At 40.3% G+C, this 27,763-nt stretch overlaps 4 protein-coding genes across 7 annotated transcripts in view; 2 read left to right on the top strand and 2 right to left on the bottom strand.

Moving 5' to 3' along the window:
• Positions 1–806: 806 nt before the first annotated feature.
• On the top strand, positions 807–9,051 carry ttbk2b (tau tubulin kinase 2b). Its single transcript, XM_015042673.1, has 16 exons — positions 807–1,045; positions 1,266–1,388; positions 1,476–1,585; positions 1,696–1,843; positions 2,395–2,468; positions 2,565–2,705; positions 2,794–2,898; positions 3,077–3,142; positions 3,499–3,591; positions 3,681–3,806; positions 3,902–4,059; positions 4,334–4,523; positions 4,832–5,046; positions 5,139–5,598; positions 6,542–7,239; positions 7,864–9,051. The coding sequence occupies exons 3-16, from the start codon at positions 1,517–1,519 to the stop codon at positions 8,195–8,197; spliced, it is 2,877 nt and encodes a 958-aa protein (XP_014898159.1). The 5' UTR covers positions 807–1,045; positions 1,266–1,388; positions 1,476–1,516; the 3' UTR covers positions 8,198–9,051.
• Positions 9,052–10,118: 1,067 nt separating this feature from the next.
• On the bottom strand, positions 10,119–11,791 carry churc1 (churchill domain containing 1). Its single transcript, XM_015042672.1, has 4 exons — positions 11,645–11,791; positions 11,434–11,569; positions 10,550–10,620; positions 10,119–10,459 (listed from the first exon to the last, which is right to left on the bottom strand). Exons 1-4 carry the CDS (start codon positions 11,681–11,683, stop codon positions 10,367–10,369), a joined length of 339 nt encoding a protein of 112 aa, XP_014898158.1. The 5' UTR covers positions 11,684–11,791; the 3' UTR covers positions 10,119–10,366.
• A 132-nt stretch (positions 11,792–11,923) lies between these two features.
• Positions 11,924–22,706, top strand: znf106b (zinc finger protein 106b). Of its 3 annotated transcripts, none has more exons than XM_015042667.1 (21): positions 11,924–12,015; positions 12,287–12,479; positions 12,579–12,640; positions 13,158–13,361; positions 14,193–15,332; positions 15,411–15,729; positions 15,810–15,876; positions 16,486–16,640; positions 16,741–16,801; positions 17,583–18,258; positions 18,873–18,922; positions 19,017–19,150; positions 19,254–19,388; positions 19,828–19,944; positions 20,034–20,225; positions 20,654–20,716; positions 20,872–20,991; positions 21,100–21,171; positions 21,245–21,316; positions 21,423–21,569; positions 21,944–22,706. In XM_015042667.1, exons 2-21 carry the CDS (start codon positions 12,351–12,353, stop codon positions 21,998–22,000), a joined length of 3,972 nt encoding a protein of 1,323 aa, XP_014898153.1. In that variant the 5' UTR covers positions 11,924–12,015; positions 12,287–12,350; the 3' UTR covers positions 22,001–22,706. The 3 variants fall into 3 exon arrangements, with proteins under 3 accessions (XP_014898153.1, XP_014898152.1, XP_014898154.1); XM_015042666.1 differs by having other exon boundaries at positions 16,468–16,640; XM_015042668.1 differs by lacking the exon at positions 14,193–15,332 and having other exon boundaries at positions 11,925–12,015; positions 16,468–16,640.
• A 75-nt stretch (positions 22,707–22,781) lies between these two features.
• Positions 22,782–27,763, bottom strand: part of capn3b (calpain 3b) — a 19,672-nt gene continuing 14,690 nt past the window's right edge. The window contains exons 9-23 of one of the 2 annotated variants that reach the window (XM_015042669.1): positions 27,508–27,668; positions 27,260–27,429; positions 27,160–27,171; positions 26,865–27,073; positions 26,720–26,750; positions 26,258–26,281; positions 25,440–25,526; positions 25,266–25,343; positions 25,124–25,181; positions 24,963–25,027; positions 24,318–24,386; positions 24,155–24,233; positions 23,918–24,034; positions 23,611–23,669; positions 22,782–23,096 (exon numbers count right to left, since the gene is read on the bottom strand). In XM_015042669.1, the coding sequence (XP_014898155.1) occupies positions 23,070–23,096; positions 23,611–23,669; positions 23,918–24,034; positions 24,155–24,233; positions 24,318–24,386; positions 24,963–25,027; positions 25,124–25,181; positions 25,266–25,343; positions 25,440–25,526; positions 26,258–26,281; positions 26,720–26,750; positions 26,865–27,073; positions 27,160–27,171; positions 27,260–27,429; positions 27,508–27,668 (1,246 nt within the window). In that variant the 3' untranslated portion in view covers positions 22,782–23,069. Of the gene's footprint in view, positions 23,097–23,610; positions 23,670–23,917; positions 24,035–24,154; positions 24,234–24,317; positions 24,387–24,962; positions 25,028–25,123; positions 25,182–25,265; positions 25,344–25,439; positions 25,529–26,257; positions 26,282–26,719; positions 26,751–26,864; positions 27,074–27,159; positions 27,172–27,259; positions 27,430–27,507; positions 27,669–27,763 lie in introns of both variants that reach the window. The other variant, XM_015042671.1, reaches the window with a different exon arrangement.

The raw sequence follows: 27,763 nt of genomic DNA, 5'->3' as shown, positions 1-27,763 counted from the left end.
GAGCCTTTAACAGATTTTAACCCTCCAGATTTGTCCTGTATTTTGCTTCATCCTTTTTTTACTCTCTCAATTTATTCTCCGTCCCTGCTGAATAAAGGCATCATCACAGCATGAAGCTGCCACTGCCATGGTTTCACTGTGAGCAAGTTATATTTCTTTTTGGTCTTTTCTGACCAATACACTCCCTTACACACATTTGCTGTTTCCCCTACTAATAGTAGGTGGACTTTCACAAATCGATTGTTTTCTGAAGGCAGTTCCACTTCATTTTATTGAGGGGTAACAGTGTAAAAATTAGTATATTAAAATGCAGTCCACAATTGTTACATTTTTACTCATAGACAAATGTAAAACTCATATATAATTTTTCTTTCACTTCACACTTATGTTCTAGTTCTTGCTAGTCTCACACATAAAACCCTAGTAACATGTAATAGAAGAGTAGATGTGACTTTAAAAGTTCAATGAAGCCTAAAACATAACAAGGTAAAAACAATCTGAACTCATCCACAATTTGGGAAAAATGTTCTTGTTCATCTGGTTTTCTTAGTTTGTTTTGGTGAAAATGTCTAAAGACAGCTTTAAAATTTACTTCTTAAAGTTGATTTCGGTCTACAATCCAGACTCCTTCAACCAGTCTAACCCTAACCCCATCAAGACTGACGTTTTAATTTAGCTTAGCTTCTTATTTTCATGAGAAATGGCCACTGCTTCTAAAAAGCCTACTCTATTATATGCCAAACTAACTTGCCATACCTTCCCTAATATCTCCCGATTCCCTGCTCCTCTCGGATGCAGGAGTTTGCGGACCAATCAGAAGCCTCAAGACATGTGGCGTCAACAACAAGGCATCGTTCCTTAGCAGCTCGCTGGCTAACGGGGACAGCTAATCTCAGCTATCAGCTATGGTCCACCACCACCGATGTCTCATATGTTAAATAAGATGGTGCTTGGAATGACTCGACTGGTTCCGGACCTACTGGAAGCATGGAGACTGCTTGGATGGTACACTTTAACTGGTGTCGCAGAGGTGCATTGACGCGAGGTAAAAAAAAAAAAAAAAGAACCCGGAGAAGTGTGCCTCCTAACGGTTATCCTTAAGGAGGCATGCTAATTAGCTTATTCTCAGCACCATCGGAGGCAGTTAAAACAACCGAATTAAACAATTTTAGAGATTTTACTGTATCAGGCTGTTTGGTTCCTTCTGTGGTCTGTGAATTGTGGCTCTTTTGTGTTAGCTATGCTGTGTTTTGCCACTGCTTTAGATAAACTAAACCCTGCTACGAGAGATCTTTCTACTATCAAGCTAGCTAACGTTTTGATAGTCTGCCTTGGAAACGTGAGGCGCAGTCCCTAAAGGCTACTAGGGTGTAGTAAAATGCTATCAGGTCAGTGTTTGCCGCATCATAAATTCAGCACTTTTACGTGTGGGTAAACTGACGTGAATTTTTAAGGTGTGCTCTTTACTCCTCCAGTGAAGTGCTTGTGACACTGATGCCAGCAGAGAGCAATCAGGATGAGTGGAGCTGGAGAGCACGCGGACATCCTGACAGTGGGAGATGTGGTCAGGGACAGGTGGAAAGTGGTGGGTGTCGTTGATGTGAAAGTCATAATTCAGTGGTTGAATTCAATTTCGGAATGCCTCATTTCTTACTCAGCAAATGTCACGACTTAACTTGCCAATATTGATTTCAGGTCAAGAAAATAGGAGGAGGCGGCTTTGGGGAGATCTATGAAGTCCTGGATCAGCTGAGCCAGGCCACCGTTGCCTTGAAGGTCGAGTCCGCTCAGCAACCCAAGCAGGTGCTAAAGATGGAGGTGGCTGTGCTGAAGAAGCTTCAGGGTAAGTTATGCCAAGTCACAGCGTCATGGAGAGTAACCCAGAGAGTTTGAAAAAATAAGGAGAAAATGACTGTTTAATTTTCAGCTTGACTCAGCTCTCAAATTCAGATTAAACTGTGGCCATACCTTACACAAATTAAGCCTTATGTTATTTTGCATCCCTGGGAGATTTAAAATTAAGTTCCTTCTAGCAAGGACTTTGTTTTTGATTAGAAATAACACAGACATCACCCAAATTTAAATAAGGCTATGCTCCAGTATTATTATCAATATAAATTTTTATATTTTAACAAAAATGGTATGTCAAAAATTATACCATTCTCCGTAAATAATGGAAAACCTGTTGGTTGATGTATTTGTAGACTGAACATTTTGGTAGTTGTAGTTTGGTTAATAAATGCTCTATGAAGTGCAATCCTTTTGTTTTTATTATTGTTTCTAAGTTTTTGTTTATTAGGACAGTGATGGTGTCCGCTTGTGTTTGCAGACTGAAACTGGCGTGACTGTATTTTTATTGGCATACGTAAAACTGTATCTTCCCTTTATAAACAGGAAAAGACCATGTCTGTCGCTTTGTGGGCTGCGGTCGGAACGATCGCTTCAACTATGTAGTGATGGAACTGCAGGTGAGACCCTCGTTGTCCCAATATTTGCCATTCTCTTAGTCCGCCTGCCGCCTCACAACTATGATGATACAACCAATGCTGATATCTGGTCCAAAGGGGAGGAATCTGGCGGATTTGCGCAGAACAATGACCCGCGGTACCTTTTCCATTTCCACGACTTTGAGGCTGGGCAAGCAAATTTTAGAGGCCATCGAGAGCATCCATTCTGTGGGCTTTCTGCACCGTGACATTAAACCTGTACGTTTAATTCTGTGCGATATGTCATTTGCTTATTGCAAACACATTCTTAAATATTGTAAACTTGGTTTTCTGTTTGATTTTGCAGTCAAACTTTGCAATGGGACGACTTGCCAGTACCTGCAGATGCTGCTATATGCTAGATTTTGGATTGGCTCGACAGTTTACCAACTCCAACCAAGAAGTCCGTCCAGTAAGCACTCTAATATCAAAGAATTTATCAAAGAACATTTTTGGCTTCCCAAAGTAAAAACAAAAAATCTGCTGATAAATTTAGTTTGGACATTAGTGGGCTTTTTTAGCATTTTAAAACTAAAACCTACGACTACTGACGGATACTACAGCATGAGTTTGCATTAATTCTCTTTCAGCCTCGTCCTGTGGCGGGTTTCAGAGGAACGGTGCGATATGCCTCAATCAATGCTCATAAGAATAAGGTGAGGCTTGTCCTCTTTACTTATGCATTCTCCCATTTCAGCCGTAATTACAGCAATTTATCCTTGTCTTTATTAGAAACTAACAAAAAACCTGTGCAGCAGCTTTAGAGCAAGAGACACAGCCAATCAGCTGGAAATGAAATGAAATGAATTCTGTTGCTATTAATTCAAATGCATCCTAGACTTCTTGATCAGGAATAGATGCTCTGCTTACGATTTTTCCAGATGAAAAAAAAACAAACAAACAAAAAATGCTCTATATTGGCTGGATCATGAATGTCACATGTTTTAGATTCATACTATAGTAAAAGCTGCATCTGTTCTGCTCCTTTATTCTCGTCTGTGTGTCTTTGCAGGAGATGGGTCGCCATGACGACCTGTGGTCCCTCTTCTACATGCTGGTTGAGTTCATGGTCGGACAGCTTCCCTGGAGGAAAATTAAGGACAAAGTACGCGCTTCTTTTCTCCATCTTGTTCTAGAATAAGGATGCACCGATTCGTCCATCCGCTCATTGTTTTAACCGATCTTGCATCCCAGGAGCAAGTAGGAAACCTAAAGGAGACGTACGACCACCGTCTCATGCTGAAGCACCTTCCTTCAGAGTTCAGCACTTTCCTGGATCACATCTTAACCTTGGATTACTTCACTAAACCCGACTATCAGGTTCTTTTTGCTTGTTATATTTTGCACGTTCTGTTTATTCATTTCCATGCTTAAAAGGCTGATACAAGTTTTTTTTTTTCTTTTTTACGAGACAGCTCCTAACATCTGTGTTTGAGAAGGCCATGAAGGACCACAATGTGCTGGAGAACGACCCCTATGACTGGGAGAAATGTGATTCAGAGGATGTGCTGACCATCACTGCCACAGCGAACACCGCTCAGCAGCTCACTCGCCTCACCCCAGCTTACCTCGGGTACTGGATGCTAAAAAAAGCGCCTGTCACATTTAACATTTGAACCATAACTCTTTTTTTTTAATTCCCTTGGGGCAGTTTTTTTTTTTTTTTTTTTTTTGCAGTTTTCACATTATCCAGTCCTCCTTCACACTCTGCTGAAAACGGGCTCTAGTGTGCAGCTCTGTTTTTACAGCACAAATGTGCAGACTCAGAGATCCCTAAGAAAGTTACTGCTCTGAATGATGTTGTGGAAATGAGCTGCAGGGTGACCTTCGCTCTTATCGTTCCCCAGCATGGCCAACGCTTCGGTGCTGCCCGGCGAGCTGCAGAGAGAAAACACAGAGGATGTCCTTCAAGGGGAACGCCTCAGCGACGCTGACAACTGCCCCCCCATCCCCACGCCGACCACCGCTGGTGGAGACGTGTGGGAGGAGATGGACCGCAACCGCAACCTTAAACATCCTCAGCCGATGATCAGGAAGGTCAGGGTTGTTGTTTTGTGCATGCTCTCTATGAAGCCTGTTAAAGGAGTTCAAAATTCTTTGCAAACATTTCTAAAGTAGCAACACAGAATTAGCGATTTTAATGTTTTTTTTTTTATAAATTTTTTTGTTTGTTTGCAATGGGGAAATCCTGGAGAGACTGATTTACAGACTATGCCTGAAAACAAGCAAACGTGTAGAATGAACTCCTCTTTTCATTTGTAGAATATGAGCCATGTTTGTAGTTTTCTGTGGTGCAGTTCTTTTCTTTGAAGAGTGTTCTTGTCTACGATCTTGTCTACGATTAGGTAGTAAGTGAGGATGAACACAGTCAGAATCAGGGGAACCAGAGTCCCAACACCGGCTCCGTGCAGAGTTCTCCACGCCGGGTCCGATCAGAGACCATGTTCCTGGACCGAGCCGCGCCACTGCTGCGTCGGATGAGGCACAGCCAGAGCCTGGCGTTCGAAAAGAGACTGGCGCCTGAACCAAAACCTACAATCGAACGCTTCCTTGAAGCTTAGTAAGAACTTTTTGCAAATCAAGATAAGCAAACTAAAATCTAAAGAAAAAAAAAATCACACAATTCTCTTTTTTTTTTTTTCTTTCTGTCAGCTTGGGGAAACAGCGGCCGGTGCTTTGTCACGTTGGGGAGAAACCCATCCCTGAGAACGGACAGCAGACGTCTTCCTGCAAGGAGGACCAGTCCGGCACGGCGACCCCCGACCCGGAGGAAGCCGCGGCGAGCAGCGGTTTCGTCGCTGTCAACTTCAGCCCCATGCCTCAGGAGGCCGACTCTCAGGAATGGGTGATGCTGGAGCTGGAGCAGGTCAACAGCTCAGGAGCAGGCAAACCTCAGGCGGAAACCCAATGCGAGGACCAGTCGGGTCCCTGCGGTTCTGATAGAGCGAAGAATCAGTCTGCTGAGCAGCAAGACGCGCAGACCGGTCCTGCAGTACCTAGCAGCCCCGTCCTGTCGCAGATGGCCATGCCCGGAACCTGGTTGCTAGGCCATCGCCGGCTGCCGGGGATGCTTGGACCTTCAGTCCTGATGGGGAGATCCCAGATGGAGCAGGTAGGATCAGAAGAGATTTTCTACAAACAAGTGGTGTGAGCAGCAGCAGGAACATTTTCTGAACAAAGCAGTCTGAAGCTAAGGTCAGCTGCACTCAGAGCAAGCTCAGCTTTAATGGAGATGTCATCAAATATTCAAGAGCACATTATTCTTTCTAGACTTTAGCTACACATTAAAAGGAGTACTTTCAGAAATGGGTTTTTAAACAGGATTTCTATGCAGTTTGGAAAAGTATGGAAGTTTGAGTTTTCAGACTTATTAGACTTATTCATTATCTAAAACATCTCAATCTGAATTTCTGGGAAAAAAATAACTTAATACATATAATACCAACCTTTAGTTTTGGTTTGCCATATCACACTTTTGTTCCTTGGGCTTTTTAGTTATAATTTCCATTTAGTTAATTTACATAGTGCAAAGTCATTTCAGATGTCCTCTCAAAGAACTTTAGAAAAAAAGTCAATTCATTTGTCATGCAGACAGATTCAAAGTCAATTACATTCCATTATGCTTGTCGTTTTTAAACAATACATTCAAGTTCGGCTTGTTTCTGAAATTGGTTAAAAAAGTTTTCTAACGTAGCCCAGCAGATTGTATCGACTCTGACTTGCAACATCCACTCCTCCTTCTGAGCCTGTAGCGACTTTTAGGAATTTTGTTTGTTCAAAAACTTTGCAATTATTCACTAATTTGTGTTGGATTATAAAATAGAATGTGATAATCCATTGAAAGTGCTGGTTGTAACGTGACAAAATATAAAGATGTTTAAGACGTAGGAATACTTTAGAGAGGAACATGTACATAAACTAGTGTGCTTAGACTTTAGTTTGCTCACGAGCTCCTAAATGCATATAAAGAATAAAAACATGACTGAAATCTCACACTCGAATATTTATTTTTAAATCTCTTCTTTCCGTCTGATAATGTCTGTACCTGCTTTCAGTCCTCCAGCGGTGGGCCACAGTCTCCTGTGAGGAAGAATGATGCGGCTCCATTAGACGCACCAAGCTGTAAATCTCAGGAACTTGCTGAGGACGCCTCGAAGGACAGGAAGAGGTTGGACTCGGTGCCAGAGCTGATCCCTGCCAAAGGCGCCACGTCCCACCTGACCAACGACAGAGACCCCGAGAGCGACTCCGGCCTCCCTGACCGCTCCTCAGAGCCCAATCAGCAGCCTCCAGCTGACCCAGCGGGGGGCGCCGTGGAGAGCACTGTCACCGTCTCCTCCTCTCCTCCTCCCGCTCTGCTCAAGCGCAGAGACTCCCCGTCGTCTCCGAGACTGAGCCGGATCCCGGTGCGAGATCCCAGCAACCCCCTGGACTCGCCGAGCCGGGAGCCGAACGCGGAGCGGCGCCACCGCTGGAGCAGCCCGCTCCCCGGCTCCCCCACTCACTCGCCATCTCCCTCCCTGTCCTGTGACAACCTGCCCTGCGCTCTGCCAAGAGACAGGCTGTCCTCGGAGCGCGGCTCCAGGTCCGACTGTGGGGGAGAAGACCCCCTGTCCCTGTCCTCCTCATCCGGAGGCAAAAGTAAAATCCCTCGCCCTGTGAGCGCCACGTTTCTGCCGGAGCAGCTCAGTGGAAGGTTTTTGCCTCGGCCGCCTCCGGGGAAACCCCCCATCCGTCCGGTTGTGGACAGCAGGTACGTGTTGACTGGGTATCTTTCCCAATGACTCCTATGGCCACCAAACTGGGATTAGAATCAGACAGGAATGTGCGTCTGTCACAATAACCAGTAATGTACGGTAATGGCATGATGAATTAAAATGAACGCAATAATTTTCATTTGCATGCTTGTTTGTGTAATTTGTTTAATTTTTAAAGAGATGCTGCTCTTTACTATTGAAATGCCCCCTTATTGAAAAATGCTGCAAACATTTGACACATTTATATGTTTTACAAAATCCTAACTGTTTTGCCTGTTTTCCCTAAATGAGACTAATAAATTAATACATTTTTAAGGGCAATTTTGTTCTGTTGAGACTTCAGTAAGGATGAAACAATTATTGAAATAATCATCAACTAATATAATCATCAACTAATAGTTAAGTGGAGTTTAAAAAACCCCCAAAAAGGCCATTTGTTGAATTAACAGCACTCTCAAAGAAGTATTAAAGCCAAGCCTTTGCAAAAAATATATACATTTTGCACTTAAGATAGACAAAAAGTATTTATCTGTAAATATGTTCTTCCCAGAAATCCTCAAGTGGCATAGTTTCAGCTTTGCCTGGTTCAGATTCTCTCTTCATTGTTTGTTTCTCTGCAGACGTCGGCGTTTGAGGGTGCGTGCCAGCAGCACCAGCGACGCCGACTTCCTGGCCAGCCTGACCCAACTGATGCAGGACCGCGGTGGGATGCTCTTCAGTCCGCCTCCCCGCCCCCGCACCTCCTCCTCCTCCCTGCAGCGCTCTCTAAGCTCCTCCCCCTCCCGCCAGGAGCTCCGGGAGAGCGGCGCTCTGCCGGGCCGTAGCCGCTCACCGTCGAGCTTGTCGGGCTCCCCCCCACCGCGACACGTGCAGCCGCTGGACAGGGCCTCGTATGGGCCGGCGCAGTGGGGCCCCAGCCCCCAAGGGAAAGCCTTTGGGAGAGTGACTCGATGACTGCATCCCCCACACAACTGACTGGTCCCAAAATGTTGCACCTGTGGCGTTAGGCTGCCTTACGTCCTGATAGCATGTGTAAATATGACATTTACTGAAAGGAATGTACTGTATGTAATGTAAAATGTATGATAAAATGTATTTATTTATTTATTTATTCGGATATGAAACTGAAAAAGTGGAGAAAATCTTGAGATTGCCAACTTTTACCTCTCATTTCACTCCTCCATTAAAACCCTATTTAGGCCTAATGAGACCAAAATAATCACGTTTAATACTTGATATGTAAAAAAAAAAAAAAAAAACAAATCAAACTAACTGTAGATATGTACTATTAGGAAAAAAACACTAAATATATAAACCATGTATTCACTGTAGAAACACTAAAGAACCCCACAATCAGTATATATAGATCAGCATTCATGTACAGAGCCAGAGCATGCAGCATACGGACCTCACTCTGGTCAAACTGCTAATCCTAGTATTTAATAATGAGCTGCTCATTTGACTTATCTTAGCGTAGTTGTGTGCTTTTACGTCACGTCACACAGTCATCCGCTTCTAAGAATGTACGATAAGAGCGCTATTGTAAACATGCATGAGCTTCTTCCTCGCAAACATTTTTTTTTCTTCATTATTTATTTATTTGTACAATCTGCTGAAGCATCTGTGTTTTATTGAACTGGTTCTGATCCAAACAATGTGAATGTTGGAAGTTTTTTTTTTTTTCTTGTTTGTTGCAGGGGGAGTGGATGGGACGGATGGATGGTGAAAATGTTTGACCACCTATATAGGAGAGAAAGCTAGAGAAAATAGAACCACAACAGATGTTTCAATAAAGGTAAAATACACCAGCCCAGCTGATTTGTTGTTCTAAACAGAGGGAGATGAAAGAAATAGCAAAGAAGAGTCTGGTGACTCTTGTTTTTACTTCTTGGATTTTAATTATGTTTAAAATAATTAGTATTCAGACCTTAGCAGCAGTGATCGAAATCTTAAGTTTTACCACAGGTGGCTCTGGTCAATGATTGCAAGCTCAAATACTAATTAGTCTATGTCTTTGCCAACTTTTTTTTAGGTCCTTAAATGCACTAGCTAAACATGTTTTGATGAATTTTGCATTTAGGAAAAATCAGCTGAAGGTTTAACGTCATTTGCTTTGATGCACAAATTGGGGATAATCCTGAAAACCTCATTTTTCTGTCAGATTTATCTCTACCTCTGTCAAGCAACCTGCAGCACTTTGTTTTTTCATGAGTTTTTTTTTTTTTATAAAAATTGCCGTATAAAGTTGCAACTAACAGAATATTTAAAAAATTTTTTGCAGCGATTCAATTGAAAGTTATTTTAAGCATTTTTATTTTTAATTTTGAGGATTAACTCTTAGTTCATAAAAAACAGAAATTGAGTTTCATAGATATTTTAAATATTACAAAATAACAATAAAATATTTTTAATACAGAAATGTTTGCCTTCTGTAAAGTATCTCCCCTTTATGATAGCAGAGGCTGCTGGAAATGATGAGCCTGTAAAGTTTATCTGTACCGTAATTCTTTGTCTTCTACACGTTTTTTTCTTCCACTCAACTTTCCACTGACGTGCTTGGATGCAGCTTTGTTTGCAAGTCTTCCCCATCAGCCATTTCAAGGATATAACATGTCAGTGGTAGATATTAAATATATCTGTGATAAATTGAGTTTTTTCTGAAACATTAAAATAAGCTTTTCAAAGATATATTAATTTATATAGCTCTAAAAAAAATACTGTTCCACTCTTTAGAGACTGCTTCTGTTCTTTAACCAAATATTAATATTGGACAAAGAGCACAAAAAGACGTTTTCATGAAATGATTTCATTTAATTCAATATATCCAAACCAACCAAGTGAGAAAGGGTAAGCAGCACATCTTTTGAAACGATTCCAACCCAATGCAGCAGTACAAAAATCTTTATTTACAGTCAATTATCAATTAAAATATAGAGGATTGTGTTTTTTTCTATAATAAAATTTTGCTCAACTGCCAACATCTAAAAACTATTTTAAAGCAAGCAGCAAAGCCCGGTATTCACTTTCGATGGGTGATGATTGGCGACTGGAACCTTTTAAAGGGCAGCCGGTGTCATCCATGTTGGCGAGAAGCTGGAAATTGCAGTTTTCTGTTTCTCATATTTAGAAGAGAGGCGCAGACTGCCTGGGGTCATCCGGTAGCACGCTGATGGAGTCCTCAGCCTTTCCACACAGCATGCAGAGCATCGTGTACTCCTGCACCGACGGAACAGGGATGTAAGACCATCTGAGTAAGTCCGTGGATCCAAGCGAGCGCTGTAGATAAATCAAGATGTCATCACTCACCTGATACTCGTCTACAACAGAGAACGTGTACTCGTGTCTGGCGATGACGTGGTCACAGTTTTTGCAGACATCTGGAAAGACAAAGAGATTAGTGGACGTTTCCTCAAAGTGCTGGTTATGGACCACCAGCTACTGGAAAGACAGTCTGACAAGTAACGCATTAATTATGAAGTGGAAAGGGAATTAAGTTTGACTTTTACTTTAAGCATTAAAACCTGAAAAGTAAGGTGCACATTTTTTACTAGCCCCCTTTATCATGATGCCCCTAAATAAAACTTTACTCACCTTTATAGTGAGCTTATATTGAGTAATGTTTATCAACAACATCAAGAAGATGGATGTAGAGAATATCTTACAAAGGTTAGGGCATATGATTTTCAATCTATTGTTTTAAAATGTTAAGAAGATGGAACAACGGCAAATCTGCCAAACTATAGTTGTTCTCCTAAACTGACTAAACTGAGCAAAGAGAACAATATGAGAAGCAGCCAAGAGGTCCCCATGGTCCCTCTGGAGGAGCTGCTGAGTTACAGCTTGCTCTCCTGAAATCTGTTTCTTTGTGGAAGAGTAGCAATAGGGTTCAAGGAAAAATATTACCTCTATGCAGAATGTTGGGTTTGGTGGAGAACTAACACCGAAAGTCAAGATACTGAAACTGCAGCCAAAAGATTGTAGCACAACATACCGACAAGGGCTAAAAAAATGCACACCACACTTTTTAGATTATTATACGTAAAAGCAATTTTAAAAAATTATTTCCCACACTTTCTATCACACGAAATCCTAACAAAAAATAATCAAGTTTGTATTTGTAATGTTACAAAATGCTTAAAAAGTCAATGAGTAGGATATAATGTATTCGTGATTGGACAAGGGACACTAACGGTCATATGTGACAATTTCCTCCCCATCATCATCCTCGGTGGCCTTGTTGCTGATCAGCACAAAGTCTCTCTGATGGCAGTTCGCACAGCCCAGATAGTTCATCAAGTATGAGCCGTTCTCCAGACAAGTGTTGCCCTGAAACAACATAATTATTCTGTATGCCACCACGACAAATGAAACTTTTGAGATATATCGGCAGCTTTAACTTACCCGGTCCGGGTATTCTTTATGCACACAACCGTTGCACATGTTGACCTAAACTTTCATGAAATAAGACAAAACAAACAAAAAATAGTGTTACAACAATACGCCCCTAATAGCTAACATTTAGCTGAATATTTGTTAGGAGTAGCCCCTCTTCCGCAGGAGGACATTCATCAGATCTATACAACATCCAATGTGAGAACATGGTGCGGATGACTTTAAGCTATTTCATCCCCATGGTTTGTAGATCTAAAAACTGGAATTTCCGGTGCTAACAAGGATGAACTATTGGTCGACGTCAATTGGACGTAAAATACGTCAGCAAACATGGCGGCGAAGTAAAGAAAAGGGTTTTGGAGCCATGTGAATTTTGTCAGGTATTTACAAAACTTGTTTTAATAATTTTACTGTTTTGTTACATTTGAAAATCCGAGCAAAACTTACTTAAATGTTCTTTAAATCAGTGTATCGTTGTTTTGGAATCGCTTCGATTGTTAATGTGCAACTGCTAACTAAATTCTCAGAGATTTCAGTTTAATACCACGTTGTCATGGATTTATTTGTTTAAAAATAACAATTGAAACATTTTATGGAGCTTGCCTCTTGACTGGTCTTTTTCCTTGATAACATCATTGGTATTTAAACCAGTGCAAAAACAAGGTAGAGACGGTGAGTTTTTGCAGTCTGGACTCAGGATCAGAGTTGTTCAGACATGGCAGACGAACAGAACAAAATAAAGAAGCCGAACAAAATAAAGAAGCCGAACAAAAGAAATAAGCCATCCTTCGCAAAGGTGAAGAAAACCTACTGCATTGTATGTCGCAACGAATATTTAAAAAATGTAAGTGGCTGTAGTTATTACAAATTTTGATTTGATTTTTTTTCTTTCTTTTTTTTCCATTAAAAAAATCTAACTTTGTTTTTGTCTCCCCAACTGCAGGAAGAACATGATCATATGCACAGCATACAACATCACAGTGAGCTGGACAAGGCGGTGGGCAAGTAAGTACCATTTTTTGTGACAGCAAAAATAAATATTTTACGTGTTTATGTTGTAGAAATGTGGCACATTGTGAATTGGGATACAGTAACAAAAACGTCATTGTTATGGTCGTTATTATTATCATAACAGTGATGTATGATTTCACTAAAACGGAAACATGCTGTTGCACTAGCCCTCCCCAGAAATCAGCATCATTTGATCAATATTGGAAGAGGTCCAATGCTGTTGGAAATAGAGTTTGACATTTTCCACATCTGGATTATTATGGAAAAATATTTGTATTTCCAGGCCTTGTCTTTAATCAGTTTCTAAAAGTTGTATCCATAAGGCATGTTTTAACAAGCCTTTATAAAACTCAAACTTGTATCATTCCGGGATTATGATTTTATATTATTGCATTGATAGGATTTTTGTCATAAAGTATTATCTTTTAAAAATATTGAATTGTTTGAAAGCTAGAAATTCATCTGTATTTTCTTTATATATGATGTATTATTTCTGTCTTCATTTCAATAGAGATGCCATTCACAATTGCCAGGCATGCAAGATAAATTCATTGGATTTGAAAGCATACGCCAATCATATCCTAACATCTGAGCACCAAATTCGGCTTAAGAACCTGAAGAGCAGAAATATTAAGCCTTTGTCTCTGTTCAAGATTCTCAGCTCAGCTACTATAAAGAGCATTGTGACGAGAAACAAGGAACTGACCAGACTGAAGTAAGAATTTCATCTGCTTAATGCTTTCCTGTTGCAGACAAAAAAGTGGGTTTATTTTGCAAATATTCAGATTGAATATTTGTTTGTTTGACAAGTAGTAGTATGACAAGTAGCCATTGTCATTGCTGTGACAATAGCTACTCTTCATGGGGTCCACATCATAAAAAATACATTTATTACAAAAACAGTTCGACCCTTAGTATAACGTTGATTATATTAAACATAAACATACTGATTCATAAATTTACAATTAGAAGACTTTACAGGCTTCTAACACCTATGATAAGCCTGGTAGGCCACCAGGCTTTACTTGTTCCCCACCAGGCTAAGCATCGCTTATTTAAGATTTTTTTAAATTTTTGTATTTTAAAGACTTTATAGTTGGTGTTTGGGTATTAATCTTCCAATCTTTCAATAACACATAATTATCAAGTGATATTTTCAAATTTCCTGTCAACTTTAAACATTTTTTAACTCAAAAACACAACAGGCCACTGGATGAATGAGTGCCTTAGAGCCCAACCACCGGGCTTAGCAAGTTTTCCGGGGGACACCTTGCTTTATATAATAAATTAATTAAACAGGGCTCTTTTAAAAATTCTAGCATTTTTTCCATTTAAAACAGGAAGGAATTGACTTATTTTTAGACGTATGTTTTTATACCTCTAGAAAGAAGTTTTGTCCAGCATGCACAAAAATAAATATTCTGTCCAGCATTCCTGTTGCGTGGTGGAAGAGTAAAGCAACCTTTTAAAGCGTGCCTTGTGGTAAATTGTGGAAAGCCTAGCTAAATGAAAGTTGATTATATAAAAAGAATGGTTGTATTTTCAGAAAGAAAGAAGAGAGGAAGACTAAAAAGAAAAAAAAGCAGGAAGTCGGGCAAAGGTGTGCAAAGACGCAGCAACATGGAGTCCAAAACAGGATACTGGACGCCAAAGAAACAATACCAAAACAACCCAAACAAATGCAAATGAAAACTCCAAATCAGTGGCAGCAGCCACACTTCCCAGAAAGCAACTGTGGTGTCATTCAAAATAAGGAGAACAAAATGTTCCCCATACAGAAACCACCTCTATACAGAACATTTCCTGATCAGAACTGGAGACCACCTTATCAGCCAAGAGCTCCTGCTGGTCAGCCTTTTCATTACCAATACGGCTGGCATCAGAACCAGCAATGGCATAATGATTACTTTGTCAACAACCAGTGTTACCAAGGGGAAATGAACTGTTTCGAAAGTAGTCCATATAGCTACTCTAGGCCTCCAGCTGGCCCGTCGAGACAAATGATGCCCAAAGTGAGCCAGAGCAACTTTAATGAGCAGAAACCCGTGGGAAACTGTTTCATCACCAGCGGACCGCTCCCTCAAGATGGAGACAACTTGCTTGATCACAACCAATCAGAAGAAGGGAATTCCACTCAACCAAAACATCCGAAAACCGACTCGGTTTGGCCAGAAAGTTCAAGCAGTTCGGCTCCGGGGGATTCCGAAAACAAATCTGACAGTCATGCTCCTGTGCGGGACGTTGATATTGGCTTCATGCTGAAGCAAATCAGGAGAACACTTGGCGTCAGGGAGCCATGCAGGGCGGATCGAGAAGCCCGGCGGCAGAACGGGAACGGCCACACTGAGGATCACAGCGCAGAGAAGCAAAATGCTGCAGACCAGCAGGCAGAAACTCTGGATAAGACTGAGCTGGCCAGCACCCATGCTACCATTGCTAATGCTGATGCTTTTCCTTCCACTATCACCATCAATGCTTCGACCTCCGTGATGCCCGCTGAGCCCAATTTTACCAAATCTCCTAAAGTCCGGGTTGCCCACAAATCCAGTACGGCTAAAGCAGCAAAAGAGACCATTCATAAGCCAATCCTAGACAAGCTGCATCACCAATCAGGAGCCAAGAGCAGTTTGAACTGGGATGAGATGTACAGCAATTTGAAAAGGAAGAGCTTAAAAGGCGCGCCTCGGTGAGGACCTTCTCCTGGCACAAGGTGTTTATTTTGATCTCTTGACCTCTTGGTGACCTCTCTTCGTTTCTCGTTCAGGTTCGGAATCGAGTTTGGAACCCAGCCGACAGACGTTGAACGCCCACTGCACGAAGGTGACCTGCTGCTATCTGAGGGTTTCCATTGGGAATCGGTTCCAGACAACCTTTTAGTCCCGTCTCCCGCTCTGCCCTGTTCACACGGCAGTCAGCTTGAAACGCAGTCAGACTTCCAGACACGGGACTATTCAGAGAAACCCAATGTCCCCCAGGCAAGCTACAGCCACAAGAAGGCAAAAAAGGTTACTGTAAAAGTGGAACCAAAAGTGGAGAATGAGGATGAAGAAGTGAGCAGGAAGAGGACAGTCAGTATAGTGGAAGTAAGTTGGGCTTTAAAGTGCGGTATCCAGTTTGATGACCTTTTACAATGGTGGAAGTTCATTATTGGGTATTTTTGCAGGAAGGCGACCTTTCTGACAGACCAAGGTGTAAAAAGAGGAAAACAAAATCAAGAAAGGATAATTTAGGTACATGAAAATCTTTTGCTTATGTGTCTTCTATAAACTGTTGGGTCATAAGTAATTCAAAAGGTTTTTTTTATTTACAAATCAGACAAAAAAGCTAGTATGTGGTGTTTCCTCAGGCTCTCTTAGGGTAGGGAACATAATACCTAAAATATGGGAAATCATTGTTTTACCTATTGGCTTTATGTACGTTAAACAAAAGTTTTTTTAAAACACTGCAGAGTTCCTACAGTCTGCAAAAATAAGAAATTTGTTTTTATGAATTGCCCTTTTTAAATTAGTAAGATCAAATATAGAGACTCCATCTTTTCTTCTGCCCATACTTTCAGTTTGTCTTTTACAGGCCTTTGTAATTGAAGCCTGACCTTCATAGAAACATTGCAGATAAATTCATATTTGTTTGCTGACTGTAAAATGGACTGAGAAATTTGATCATTTGGAAAATATGCATTAGCGCTGACTGATTAGTTTTGATGTTTAATAAAACAATGATTTCCATCTTTCAATCTGAAGGAAATGTGTGTATTTTATAAGTAGCTGTGGACAACACTTGATAGTGTTTGTTCAGATTGTACTGTGCTGTGTTTCTAAAAGTCTTGCATCACCATGCAGACCAGAGTCGGATGGACCAGCTGCTGGCTGTCTCGCTCCGGGAGGACGAGCTGAGCCACTCGCTGCAGGATCTGGACCAGTCTCTGGTCCAGGCGCGCAATGCGCTGCAATCTGCGTACGCAGAGGTCCAAAGACTGCTGCTTCTGAAACAACAGGTCCCGCTGGCTGTTGAAAAACGCAGCATCTTTTATTCTCTCTTTCTGTCTTTCAGAGATGGTGACTTAATGTTTTCCTCTGGTTTTCTTTTCCTTTCAGGTTACAGCTGAGGTCAACAACCTGAGAACACAACGCATTGAGATCCTGCAAGGAATGCAAGGTAAAATAAATCATCTTGTATGAAGTCATTTAATCACAAAAATGAAACGTTAATGATACGTTAATGATTGCAAACTTGAAACTTCTTTTACCAACTTAAGAAAAAATGTTGGCTGGACGATATGGCCGAAAAACTTATCATGATATAAGTGTTTCATAGTAGTCGACATTGATAATTATTGATTAGATTATTGTTTGAAATATCTGAAATATTACCAAACTGGTAGCATGACTGTTCTGACCACAGTTTTCACTCCACACCGTTGTTTATTTGTTTTTACGGGGTTAAGAGGCACTTTAGCAGAAGTTACTCATCAAGTTGTTGCTAGGTAACCGAAGTTGATGGGAACTTGAAGCTGCTTGTTACCCAGTAGGTTGTTGCTAGGCAACCAAAGACTGACGGACTCAGTTGATTCCACCCAAGGTTGAGCGGCTAAAGCTTTTCCTCTGCCTACATCTCCCAGAATGCTGTGGCGTTGTGGATCAGAGTTCACTGAATATTCTATAAATTTAATATTCTATCAGTTGTATGATATTGATCTATCGCAATATTTATTATTATTGATTTATTGCGTAAGTAAAAAAAAAATACATCTGAGTAAAAATACTTTCAAAAGTAATTTTTTTCCCCCAAAATGTTATTCAAGTAAAGGTAAGTAGTTACTGCCAATCCTTCCGACGAGTTGCTTTGCTCATTTCAGATTGCCTTCCAGACTAACAATTCAAACAAATGTTATAATAGATGATTATGACTCCTAAAAGATAATAATTATCTCTAACAGAAGGATACTCTGGAGCTACTCCAGCTGAGCAGAGAACCTCCTCACCTGGTTCTGCATCCACCATGTCAACAACTTCCTTTCCTTCCTCACTGATCCTGCAGCAGCCTGCAGCAACCCCGGCCTCTTTCATGACTCTACCTCAGCCGGCTCCCCTTGCCCGGCTGGCTGGGTCGCCGAAGCAAGAGGTGACTCGTGTAGTCGCAGCGGGACAGACGAGTCATCTGTCCGTACCCTCTGGTCTGCAACCCACCACTGAGGTCCCCACTTCAGCTCACGGACCTCCTCCTGAATCCTCTGCCAGGCAGCAAGAGCAGGAGATGAGGGACAGGTTGACGTGTGGAAAGACCAAGGTTTTGGAAAAACGAATACAGTCTTCGGATGTTGTGGAAGGAGCACAAGAAAATCAAACCACAGAACAGGATATAGGAGAAGAGCCTGGAAAGGAGCAGATGAAAGCGTCGCGCATGGACGATGAGGACGATGAGGGCAACGAGAGCGACGACTCAGTGGAGGTGGTAAATGCCTCCACCCTGGATGTCATACACATTGAGGAGTCAGAATGTGAGGATTCAGCAGAGACAGTTTCTCCAGAGCAGCCCGAAGATCCCCAGGAGTCTGTGAGCCTGGAGTTGAGCTGTGCGAGCACGCAAACGTCTCAGCAGTGTGAGACGGAGAGGTGAGCTGGGGTCAAGTCTCTGAAGGAAAGAGGAACTCTTATGGCAGGGGCGTCCAAAGCGCGGCAAATGCAGTTCAAGAATGATGCAAATTTGTTCCTTGAACTTTTTAATTTTAATATTATTACCAACATCATTTTCTTACAAAGGAAAATGTTAAATATGGCACATTTTATCCATCTTTTTACCACCAACCTCTTATAACGTCTATTGAGACTTTTACTGAAAAGCTAACTTTGCTGCACCCGCTTAGCTTTTATTTAATTTATTCAACTCAGCTAAATATAGCAAATGTTTTGAAAGAAAGCGACCCAAATCCTCTTTTTAAAACTAAAAATGAATTTTATCAACCGAGCCTGAAGGCACGAGTCTTTCATTTGATAACATAAATGTGCAAAATTCTTTAAATGTTTGAATAACGATACAATAAACAACATTCCTTTCCTGCAAAAAAGAAAAAAATTGGGTTACTTTATTTCTTTTTTTTTTTTTTTTTTCATTTTCTTGACTCAATACTTTTTACTCAATAATTTTGGCCCAACTGAGAGAAAGTTTGGACACCCCTGTTTTCTAGAATGTGCCTGTTTTGCCAACTTCTGTTTCTCCAATCCCACAGGAAATTTGAGCCTGCAGTTAAGCAGAAAAAAGATGCCAGTCAGCCTGCAGGTAAGGGTGTCTCTTTATTTTTTTTATTTTTTTGTCTTTTTAAATGCACCACATTGAAAAAAAAATGATGCGTCTAAACACGATGATATTCCAGAGTCTGTGGAAGAAAAGGAACCTTATTTAGGGGAGTTTTTGAGTCATTCCGGCCCCGTCCACGGCCTCCAGATCCACAACGGACAGCTGTACACGTGCTCAGGAGATAACACGGCCCGGGCCTACAACCTGCTGGTAGGATGCTGGAGATTCGAAAGCAGCCTTCACAAAACAGAGAAACCTTATTGTCTCACACATGAACGGAGTCTTAAAAAAAAATGTGTTTTCATTAATTCAGACCAGAGAGTGTGAAGCGGTGTTTGAGGGTCACACAAACAAAGTCAACTGTCTGTTGGTGTCGTCTCTGCCGAACATGCTGGCACGCCTCTACACCGGATCCAGTGACCAAACTATCCGCTGTTACAGCATAAAGGTACGAAATGTCTCTGAAAACATTAAAAACACGGCAAATCTTTTCTCCTTCCTTCCTCCATTTCTTGCTTCTTCCTTCTTTCCTTCTTTCTTTAGTTCCGTCTTCCATCCTCCCCTTCTTTGCATCCATCCATCTCATGGATTTTGCAGTTTTCTGTATATAAAATGAGATTTTCTGCCAAAAATTTGTAGGAAACTATTTAAATTCTTAAAGTTAGTTTCAAGAGGACTGATTAATGTGAAAAGCTTTTAGTGCTTCAGATCTTTAATATCAAATGTTACTTTATTGGTGGATGACTGGGGGTTATTGCATTACATTAAGACTTTCCTCAGACAACCCTTAAAATATATCTCCTGAAAGTTGAAAGAAATCAGGAATTATTTATCAGTAGTGACTCTTCTTTTACACTCTGGATGTCTGTATTTTTCTTGATTTGTAGTCTAAAAAGTGCCTTGAGCAGATCACTCTACCAGACAGAGTGCTGTGTTTGCACATCGCCTGGAATATTCTGTACGTCGGGCTCGCCAGCGGCTCTGTCATCAGCCACGACCTGAAGGTCGGCAGCTGTTCTCCATCAAATCTGAACCATTTGAGGCCGCAGAAAAAGGCGAAATCCTCATCGTTTCCCCGCATGTCGTCATTTAGACGCTGAAGGAGCTGGACGTGTTGGAGTGCCACGGCCCACGCGGCGTCAGCTGCCTCGGCACGTCTCAGGAGGGTGCGCGGCGCCTGCTGCTGGTCGGGTCGTACGACAGCACCATCACCGTCCGCGACGCCAAGAGCGGCCTGCTGCTGCGGACACTGGAGGGTCACACCAAGACCGTGCTCTGTATGAAGGTGACGAGAGCGCGCCGTCTAATACCGTAACATGTTTCTGCTCTATGTTAGGATCATTTCTGTTGCACTTACATGAAAAAGAGCGATAGCAGACACTCTTTAGGGAAAGATTCAGAGTAACAATCAGCTTCCTATTGTTTCCTTATCTCCGCTCATAATGGCTTTGGCATTATAATTTAGTGTCTTGCAAAGGAATTGATATCAATTGAACCTCTTCATGTTTTAACTTGTAATAACAAACCGCAATGCCTTTGATGTGTTAAACCAACACGTGGAGGTTATGCATGAGCTGAGAACATTTGCAGCGTTCCTTTAAACTTCTTTTACACCGTATTATTCTCTGGCTGATTTTCTACAGCTCAGGCTGCTGTTTCTCAAACATCTGTTGCTGTTTTGTTTGTTTTAGTTTACTTTTCTGTTGTTTTCAGGTGGTGAATGATCTGGTTTTTAGTGGTTCCAGTGACACATCTGTCCACGCCCACAACATCCATGTAAGTCCTCCACATGAACTGGCCACATTCTGAATAAATCAGAGTGTGCGCAATCAGTAAGGTGATGATTTTTAAACATTAATTTGTGCTTTGTGACCATCTAGACCTGTATTTCTTTCCAGCTTCATGCTCTCTGTTGTCATTGATGCTTACAGACTGGGGAGTTGGTTCGGATCTACAAGGGTCACGGTCACGCCGTCACATCCATCGTCATTCTGGGGAAAGTGATGGTGACGGCCTGCGTGGATAAATTAGTTCGTGTGTATGAGCTGCAGGTATTCGTGGCCTCGTTGAATCCTGAGATTTGCTTCCGTGTGAATTATGTCAGTCAGACCTGTGGGCATGAAACCACTTCAAGCATGCTGTCTGGTTTGTTTTTGTAGTCCCATGATCGTCTGCAGGTCTACGGGGGTCACAGTGACATGGTGATGTGCATGGCTGTGCACAAGAGCGTGGTAAGCGGACTAAAACCAGCCTTGGTATTAAAATGCTGGATTTTCAGATGCATTGATGAATCGTTTCACACAGATCTACACAGGCTGCTACGACGGCAGCGTTCACGCTGTAAAACTCAACTTGATGAAAAACTACCGCTGCTGGGTAAGAACTGCAGACAGACGGGAAGCTTTAACCCTCTCACAGTGGCTTCTTTTTTTTTATTATTATTTGTTTGTGTAATATGTGGTTATGTTTGTCCTCTGTCCAGTGGCAGAGTTGCTCCCTGATTTTTGGCATTCAAGAGCATCTCTTTCAGCACCTCATCCAAGACCACAGCAACTCCAATCTGCAGACGGTCAAATGTCGCTGGAAGGAGTGCAACCATTTTTTCAGCACACAGCAGTCAGTCAAACAGGTAAGCGTTTAATCATTTTCCTTCCACTTTACAATAATGAACTACTTTGTGTTATAACATTAAAGACAAAATATTAAAAGTTCAAGCGACATAACTCTTTTTGCAGAGCTTTTAGATGTAATTTTGTGAACTTTATGAATATTTAATAAAATGAGAAGAGTAGATTTGTAATAATGGGACCCATTGCATTTATTTTAATATCTGCTCAGAGCTTTAAAACTTTTTGTTTTCTGCTTCAGACTTCTCCTCTCCTGTGACGGATTCAGATATTCTTGGCATATAAGCATCATATTTCCTATAAATATGATGACTTGACTAAATATGTAATAAATATGTTGACTTTGTAAGCTGTTCTGTTTGGGATTTTCCTGCAGGAGCTGCCCAAACACATGCAGAACCACATTGATAGTGAATGCAAGCTGCAGCCTTGACAGGATGGCAGTCGAAGCTATGCAGAAGACGATGCAGAGAATCTCGGCGTTTTGTTCTTTCCTTTGTAGAAACGCGGCTGCTGTTGATATTCTGGAACAAATTCAGGATTTAAATCGTCACATCTGACTTTCTCCTGGAAACATCTGCAGCATCAGACGTAAAGAGAGACTTAAAGTTTTGACAGTATTTCCTTTGTCCAGTTTTTCTTGGTGTTTTTTTTGTCTACATGGTAGAAAGTATCAGTCATCCTCATTTTTCACCAGCTACTTGACACAATTTTAGTTGATACCAAATTGACGTTATTTCATACATGAAGCAAATCCTTCAGATCATTTCTACAAATAATCCATTTTAAGTATTATTTGTGCACTGAAACAAAAATAATAATGCCGACATCTTCCAGCATAATTGCATAGGTTAGAGGCCGTTTACACTATAAACATAAACATAATGGTGTAATAATTCAGCAGATTTAGTCATCCAGGTGCACTACACCAATATCACCCAACTGGTGTAAAATACTGATCTGTTTTTAAGGATTATAATACTTAATAAAAATGAGTTGAAATTATCTTTTATGTCCATCAGACTGACATTGATCTTGTTTTGGTGAAAGAGTAAAAATCATTATAGCAACAATTTTTTTTACGTTTCTGTATTTTGCCGTGTAATTCCTGCAGGAATAAAGAAAGTAGTGCTCCATAATTCATTTAACTTTCTTTATGCTTTTTGCTCAACAGTAATGCGTACCGTTTGTGTGCGGTAATAAAGCAAAACAAACATGTTTTCCCTCATTCTTTTAAATATTGTTTCCAGAAAGATTTAACAAACAGATTCTTTCATATTTATAACATTAACGTTGAGATTTTTTTTGAATATTTTCATAGCCTGAGATGAAATTGAAAACTTTGATAAGCGAAAATTAAATGCTTAAGCCACAATGTTGATTAAACTTGCAGTCAAAACCTGGATTTAACGGCATTAACAGTACAGAAACATGATTTAATGACTTTTAGAGTCCAGACTCTTAACGAGGTGTGATCAAGTAGATCGCCAGGTAATCTTCATCTAGGAATACATCGTCAGCTGAAGCCACTGGAAGAAAACACAAAAAGCATTTTTAATTCACCTTTTTTTTTTTCTAGTATTTATCCAAAGAATTTAATCCTTATTTTAGTCGTAAATTAGATTTAGATGCGTCCTAAAAATTGTTTTTGTAATATTTTGTAACCAAAGAACAAACCACTTAAAGGGAAACCAGCAAACTCAGTGGAAAAGACTTTTTTTGTGTGTGAAATATTTCTGATTCTTTTGATATTTGAATGTTTAAGCAATGCAAAACGAATTTAAAAAGTCTTGCTGCAATATCCACTCCCAGCTCATGATCATGTGCATTTCAAGAGGTTGACAACAGATGCATATTTAACTTGCTAAAGCTATTAAATAGGAGTTATTTTTTATTTATTTATTTTTTATCAGCAGTCAAATATCCTCTGCGGGTTATGCCAAAAGAAAAGCTCACTGATTTCTACAAAATGCAGATTTAAGTTTTAAAGAGGTGAAACACAAAACGCCAACGTAAACCATAGAAATAAACAAAGCGACTTACCTCCAGGACGTTTAGTTTAATTATTCCGTCTCCGTCTTTATCGAAGGCATTAAAGGCCCCTGAAAAACAGACGGATAAAGACAAATCAGATCTCTTTTTATCATCTTTGTGAATCCTGCAACTTATTCCCATCTAGTTTATGCCAACAGTGCGACCTTTGACTTCCTATGTGGAATATGAAAAAGGTTGATTCTTCTAATTTGGTTATTTTTCACTTTTTCCCTTTAGCGAAAAGGCAAAAAGTGTTTTTTTTTTTCTTTTTGTGTCTGTAACATGAAAAGCTAAGTGTTGAAATGTTTTGACTCACTGAACATTCCCTCTAGTCTCACAAAACAGCAGATGTAGCTGTCAAAGTCAATGTTGAGGTGTTCGTCTGCGTATCGCATGGCTATGATGTCGTACAACTGTTTATTGAGGTGAAACCCTGCAGAGATGGAAACATTTTTTTTAAGCCCAGTGATGTACAACTTAAGTTTAAAATCAGTTAGAATGTAGACCAAATATCTACCAGTATCTACAACTGATTAAATGGCTTCTTTCCCACCTGCGTCATTGACGGCGTTCCTCATCTCGAAGCTGCTGATGGAGCAGGACTTGTTTCGATCGTACCGTTTGAAGATGAGCTGGGAAAAAAAAAAAACGAAGATATGTGGACCCAACACCCGTCAGCATCACCAGACATTAAATCAGAGCTGAATGTGTCCTACCTGCCATGCTTTTATCTTTTTCCACAAGTGTTTGAATTCCTGGAAATTCAGTTTCCCCGATCCATCAGTCTGAGAAACGGTTGGTCACAGAAAAATAAGTTCACAAAACTAGATATTGTTTCTAATGAAGACCATTTTTAGAAATAATTTTAGCAATGCTGAGATGCTAAAGCAATCCATAAAGTCGATGTCTTAAAAAAAAAAAAAAAGTTTCTATGGAAGTAAAATGCAAAAAGAAAGAAAAATGTAATGTAGATTTTTATCTGTTTGTTCCGGTAGTTTTGTATCTTTTAAAACACACTGAACCAACGAAAGTCCTGAAATTAATACAATAATAATGCGCAGTCATTTATTAATTCACAAAACAGATTTTATGAAGCCACTTAAAGAAAAATAACTCCTCTCCGACCTAAATTACTAACAAAACTAAAATCTGTCATAACAGTTTCCTGTTTTTGAGCAATTCTTGGAAGCGCCATCATGTTGCGAAGTCTTATTCTTGTTGAACCTTCTGACCGGTTGTGCCACATTTCCCCAAAAACTTGATCAAAATAGAAAATTCATTCATTGTGAATCCACGAGTCAGCAGGGGAACACCCTCCGTGTTTTTAAACAACTTCCTGCTTTTAGCATTTTAAAGGATACATCCATTAAGGCGATCATGCTTCGACACGTCTCGAGGCTGAAGCCTTCTGTCTTTATCTCACTATCTATAAAATAATAAAAAAAATAAAAATATAAAAAGAAGCAAAGATCAGAATATAAAAACCTTACATGGGTGCTGTAAACAAATTGTAGCTCTTTACGTTTAGAAAGAACGTTCTTCATGATCGTCTTGAGTTCGTTTGCACAGATCTCCATGTCCTAAGGGAGGGAGGAGATATTTGCCTGATTAAACAGCCGAGACATGATAGTTTCTGTAAATCTGTCTCATTCCTGCATACACACATCGCCTGCAATCTGTTTGTAAATGGCTCTGAACTTTTTCTCTTCCTCAGTCTCTTCTTCCTCTTGCAGCAGTTTCCGCTAACAAATGGATGAGAAGAAAAAATAAATCACAAGCATTTTTCAAGTATGCTTCTTATGGACAAGTAGATGCATTAAAGCATTAAAGTTTATTACCTTTGGTTTCTTCCTCTTTTCCCCCTGAATGCCGTCATGCTCAATTTCTTTGTTGGCGTGCGCTCTGTCTGATACAAATACAATAGGCTGGCGTGTGTGACACCCCCCAATATGAAAGAGGACATCAAAAAAATACAAAAGAGTTAATTGCATAAAATAACAACAATGACCTAAACAAATACTGGCACCTCTGGAAAAAAAAATGGCTGAAAACCTCGAAATAAATTCAGTTTTCCTTGCATTGCTAGCATCTCACACTGAACAACAGCAAAGGAGTCATCGCTTCCTTTGCTGTAGTTTTCACTGATAAGGTAAACTTATTGCCACTCCCTTACATCAATAACCTAATTGGAATGACATGTTCTCTTGCCTTTCCCATTTTGAAGCATCACTAGGAGGAATTGGTGTCTGCTGTCAAGTCAAAGTAAGAAAAAACTTAATTAAATACTAACAGAGCATTTTAACTCCATTAATTAGAGTAAAGATGCTTTACTGTAATTAATAGTTGGAGTAAAGCATTTTTAAAGCTTCTCAATCAGTTTCAAGTGTGGAAATTTGTGCAGAGGTGGACTTGTCTTGGAGGGCTTTAGATCCTTATCTTGCTGAATAATGCAAGCGAACAATCACAAACTGATGGTCATTTGCATTTTAGGTTTGTCTTAAGTTATTCTTGTCTGAAATGAAAATTTCTTCGATGACAAAACATTTAAGGAAAAATTAAAGTAAAAGATCTGAAGGAAGGTGGGGGCTACTTTTTCCACATGTTAAGAATACATTTAGCTCAAAATCCTTGAATTTCAGCTTTATTCTGTTATTACCTTCTTTTTCTTTTTCTTGTCTTGCTGAAGGACAAGGAGGAACAGAGAAAAAAAGTAGATAAATGGATTAGAAAACACATGAATTGATGGCAAGAAAATGAATAGCAATGATAAATGTAAGACACAGCTAACAGTTAAATTTCATTCTATTCCATAGATGTCCCAATATAGCACAATTTATTATATTATTGGGTTAGTTTTTAATTATTCAGTCTGTCTATATTATTCATTTCTGATACAGATTTAGCAGCATATTTTGAGTCCCTGTACAATAAAACAGTCATGAACATTACTAAAGCCACTGGCCTTAACATTTAACCGTCACCTATCTCTAAACCTTCAAACCCTCAAAAACTGGAAAAGCTAATAAAATAGATTCTTATACATTTCTGTAAACATCTAAAAAAAACAATCCAGATGCTACAACATGAGCCACTATAAATCTACCATCAGTGTGCAAACCTCTATTTGATCGATGGTGCTCCCTACTTCCCTATGGAAAGAAAAACACAGACATAAATTACCAACGTTCATTCTTATTTAGTTTTTAAATTTTAATCCCTAACTTTGGCCCTCCGAATGTAACTGGAGCATCAGAGATACTTACTCAGATGTGCTCTGCTTCTCAGAGAAGACCCTAAGGATGAACTCTCCCTCCACGTGGGGTTCAAAGGTCGTGGGGACGATGACATACTCTCCCGGAGGCAGTCGGAAACGCTCCGTCACCTCCCGCAGGTTGATGTAGCTCTTGCACTTGGCTGTGGAGGCTGTGTAGAGGAAGAAGTCCTTCTGCAGATGTTGATTCTGGCCTTGCATCTGCACATTTTAACATCTTCAGTCAACACACGCAGCCTTGGAGAAAGTCCCAATCGGATCATTCTTGAAGACGGAGTATACTGTACCTTCTCTGGCACCTGCAGAACAAACCAAAAATTCGGCTTGAAGCAGAGTTTTTAGTGTTTTCAATTGATGTTGAGAATAAATGTGTCATGTAAACACAACCTTGTAGATAGAAAATCCAATGGTAAGGAATTTTGCTCCTTTATGGCGCTGCATCCTCCGACCCTTTTGCATCAGGGCTACAACAACAGTGCAGGCCACCTGCCCGTCCTCTGGGTCGTCGTCCTCCTCATAAAGCTGAAGCCGATACTGAGGGTTTGTCCAAAATGTGTCTATAGGGAATTTGTGATATTAAACTAGATTTTTTTTTTGAAGTTTAATTTAAAAAATGTGTTAATTGAAAGACAAACCTGGGAAGTTCCTGCAGCCACCAGCAGAGCTGCCTCTCACCCAGCGACCTTCATTGACCGAAACCGTCCAGGTCATCCGTTCGTTGTCCTGCAGTCCGTCGGGGGTGAGGTTACACATCTCCAGTTTGGTGAAAGTCTTCTTGAACTCATCAAAGGACATCCTGGTTTAAAAAAAAAAAAAAAAAAAAAAAAAAAAAAAAAAAAAAAAAAAAAAAAAAAATCTTAAGAGGGGGGGAAAAAATTTTAAAAAAAAAAC

This window comes from Poecilia latipinna, unplaced genomic scaffold, assembly GCF_001443285.1.
Source record: "Poecilia latipinna isolate Pla-1442-1.1 unplaced genomic scaffold, P_latipinna-1.0 Scaffold599, whole genome shotgun sequence".
Lineage (NCBI taxonomy): Eukaryota > Metazoa > Chordata > Actinopteri > Cyprinodontiformes > Poeciliidae > Poecilia > Poecilia latipinna.
Note: the sequence above shows the minus strand (reverse complement) of the source record. Positions and strands in the feature narration are given on the sequence as shown.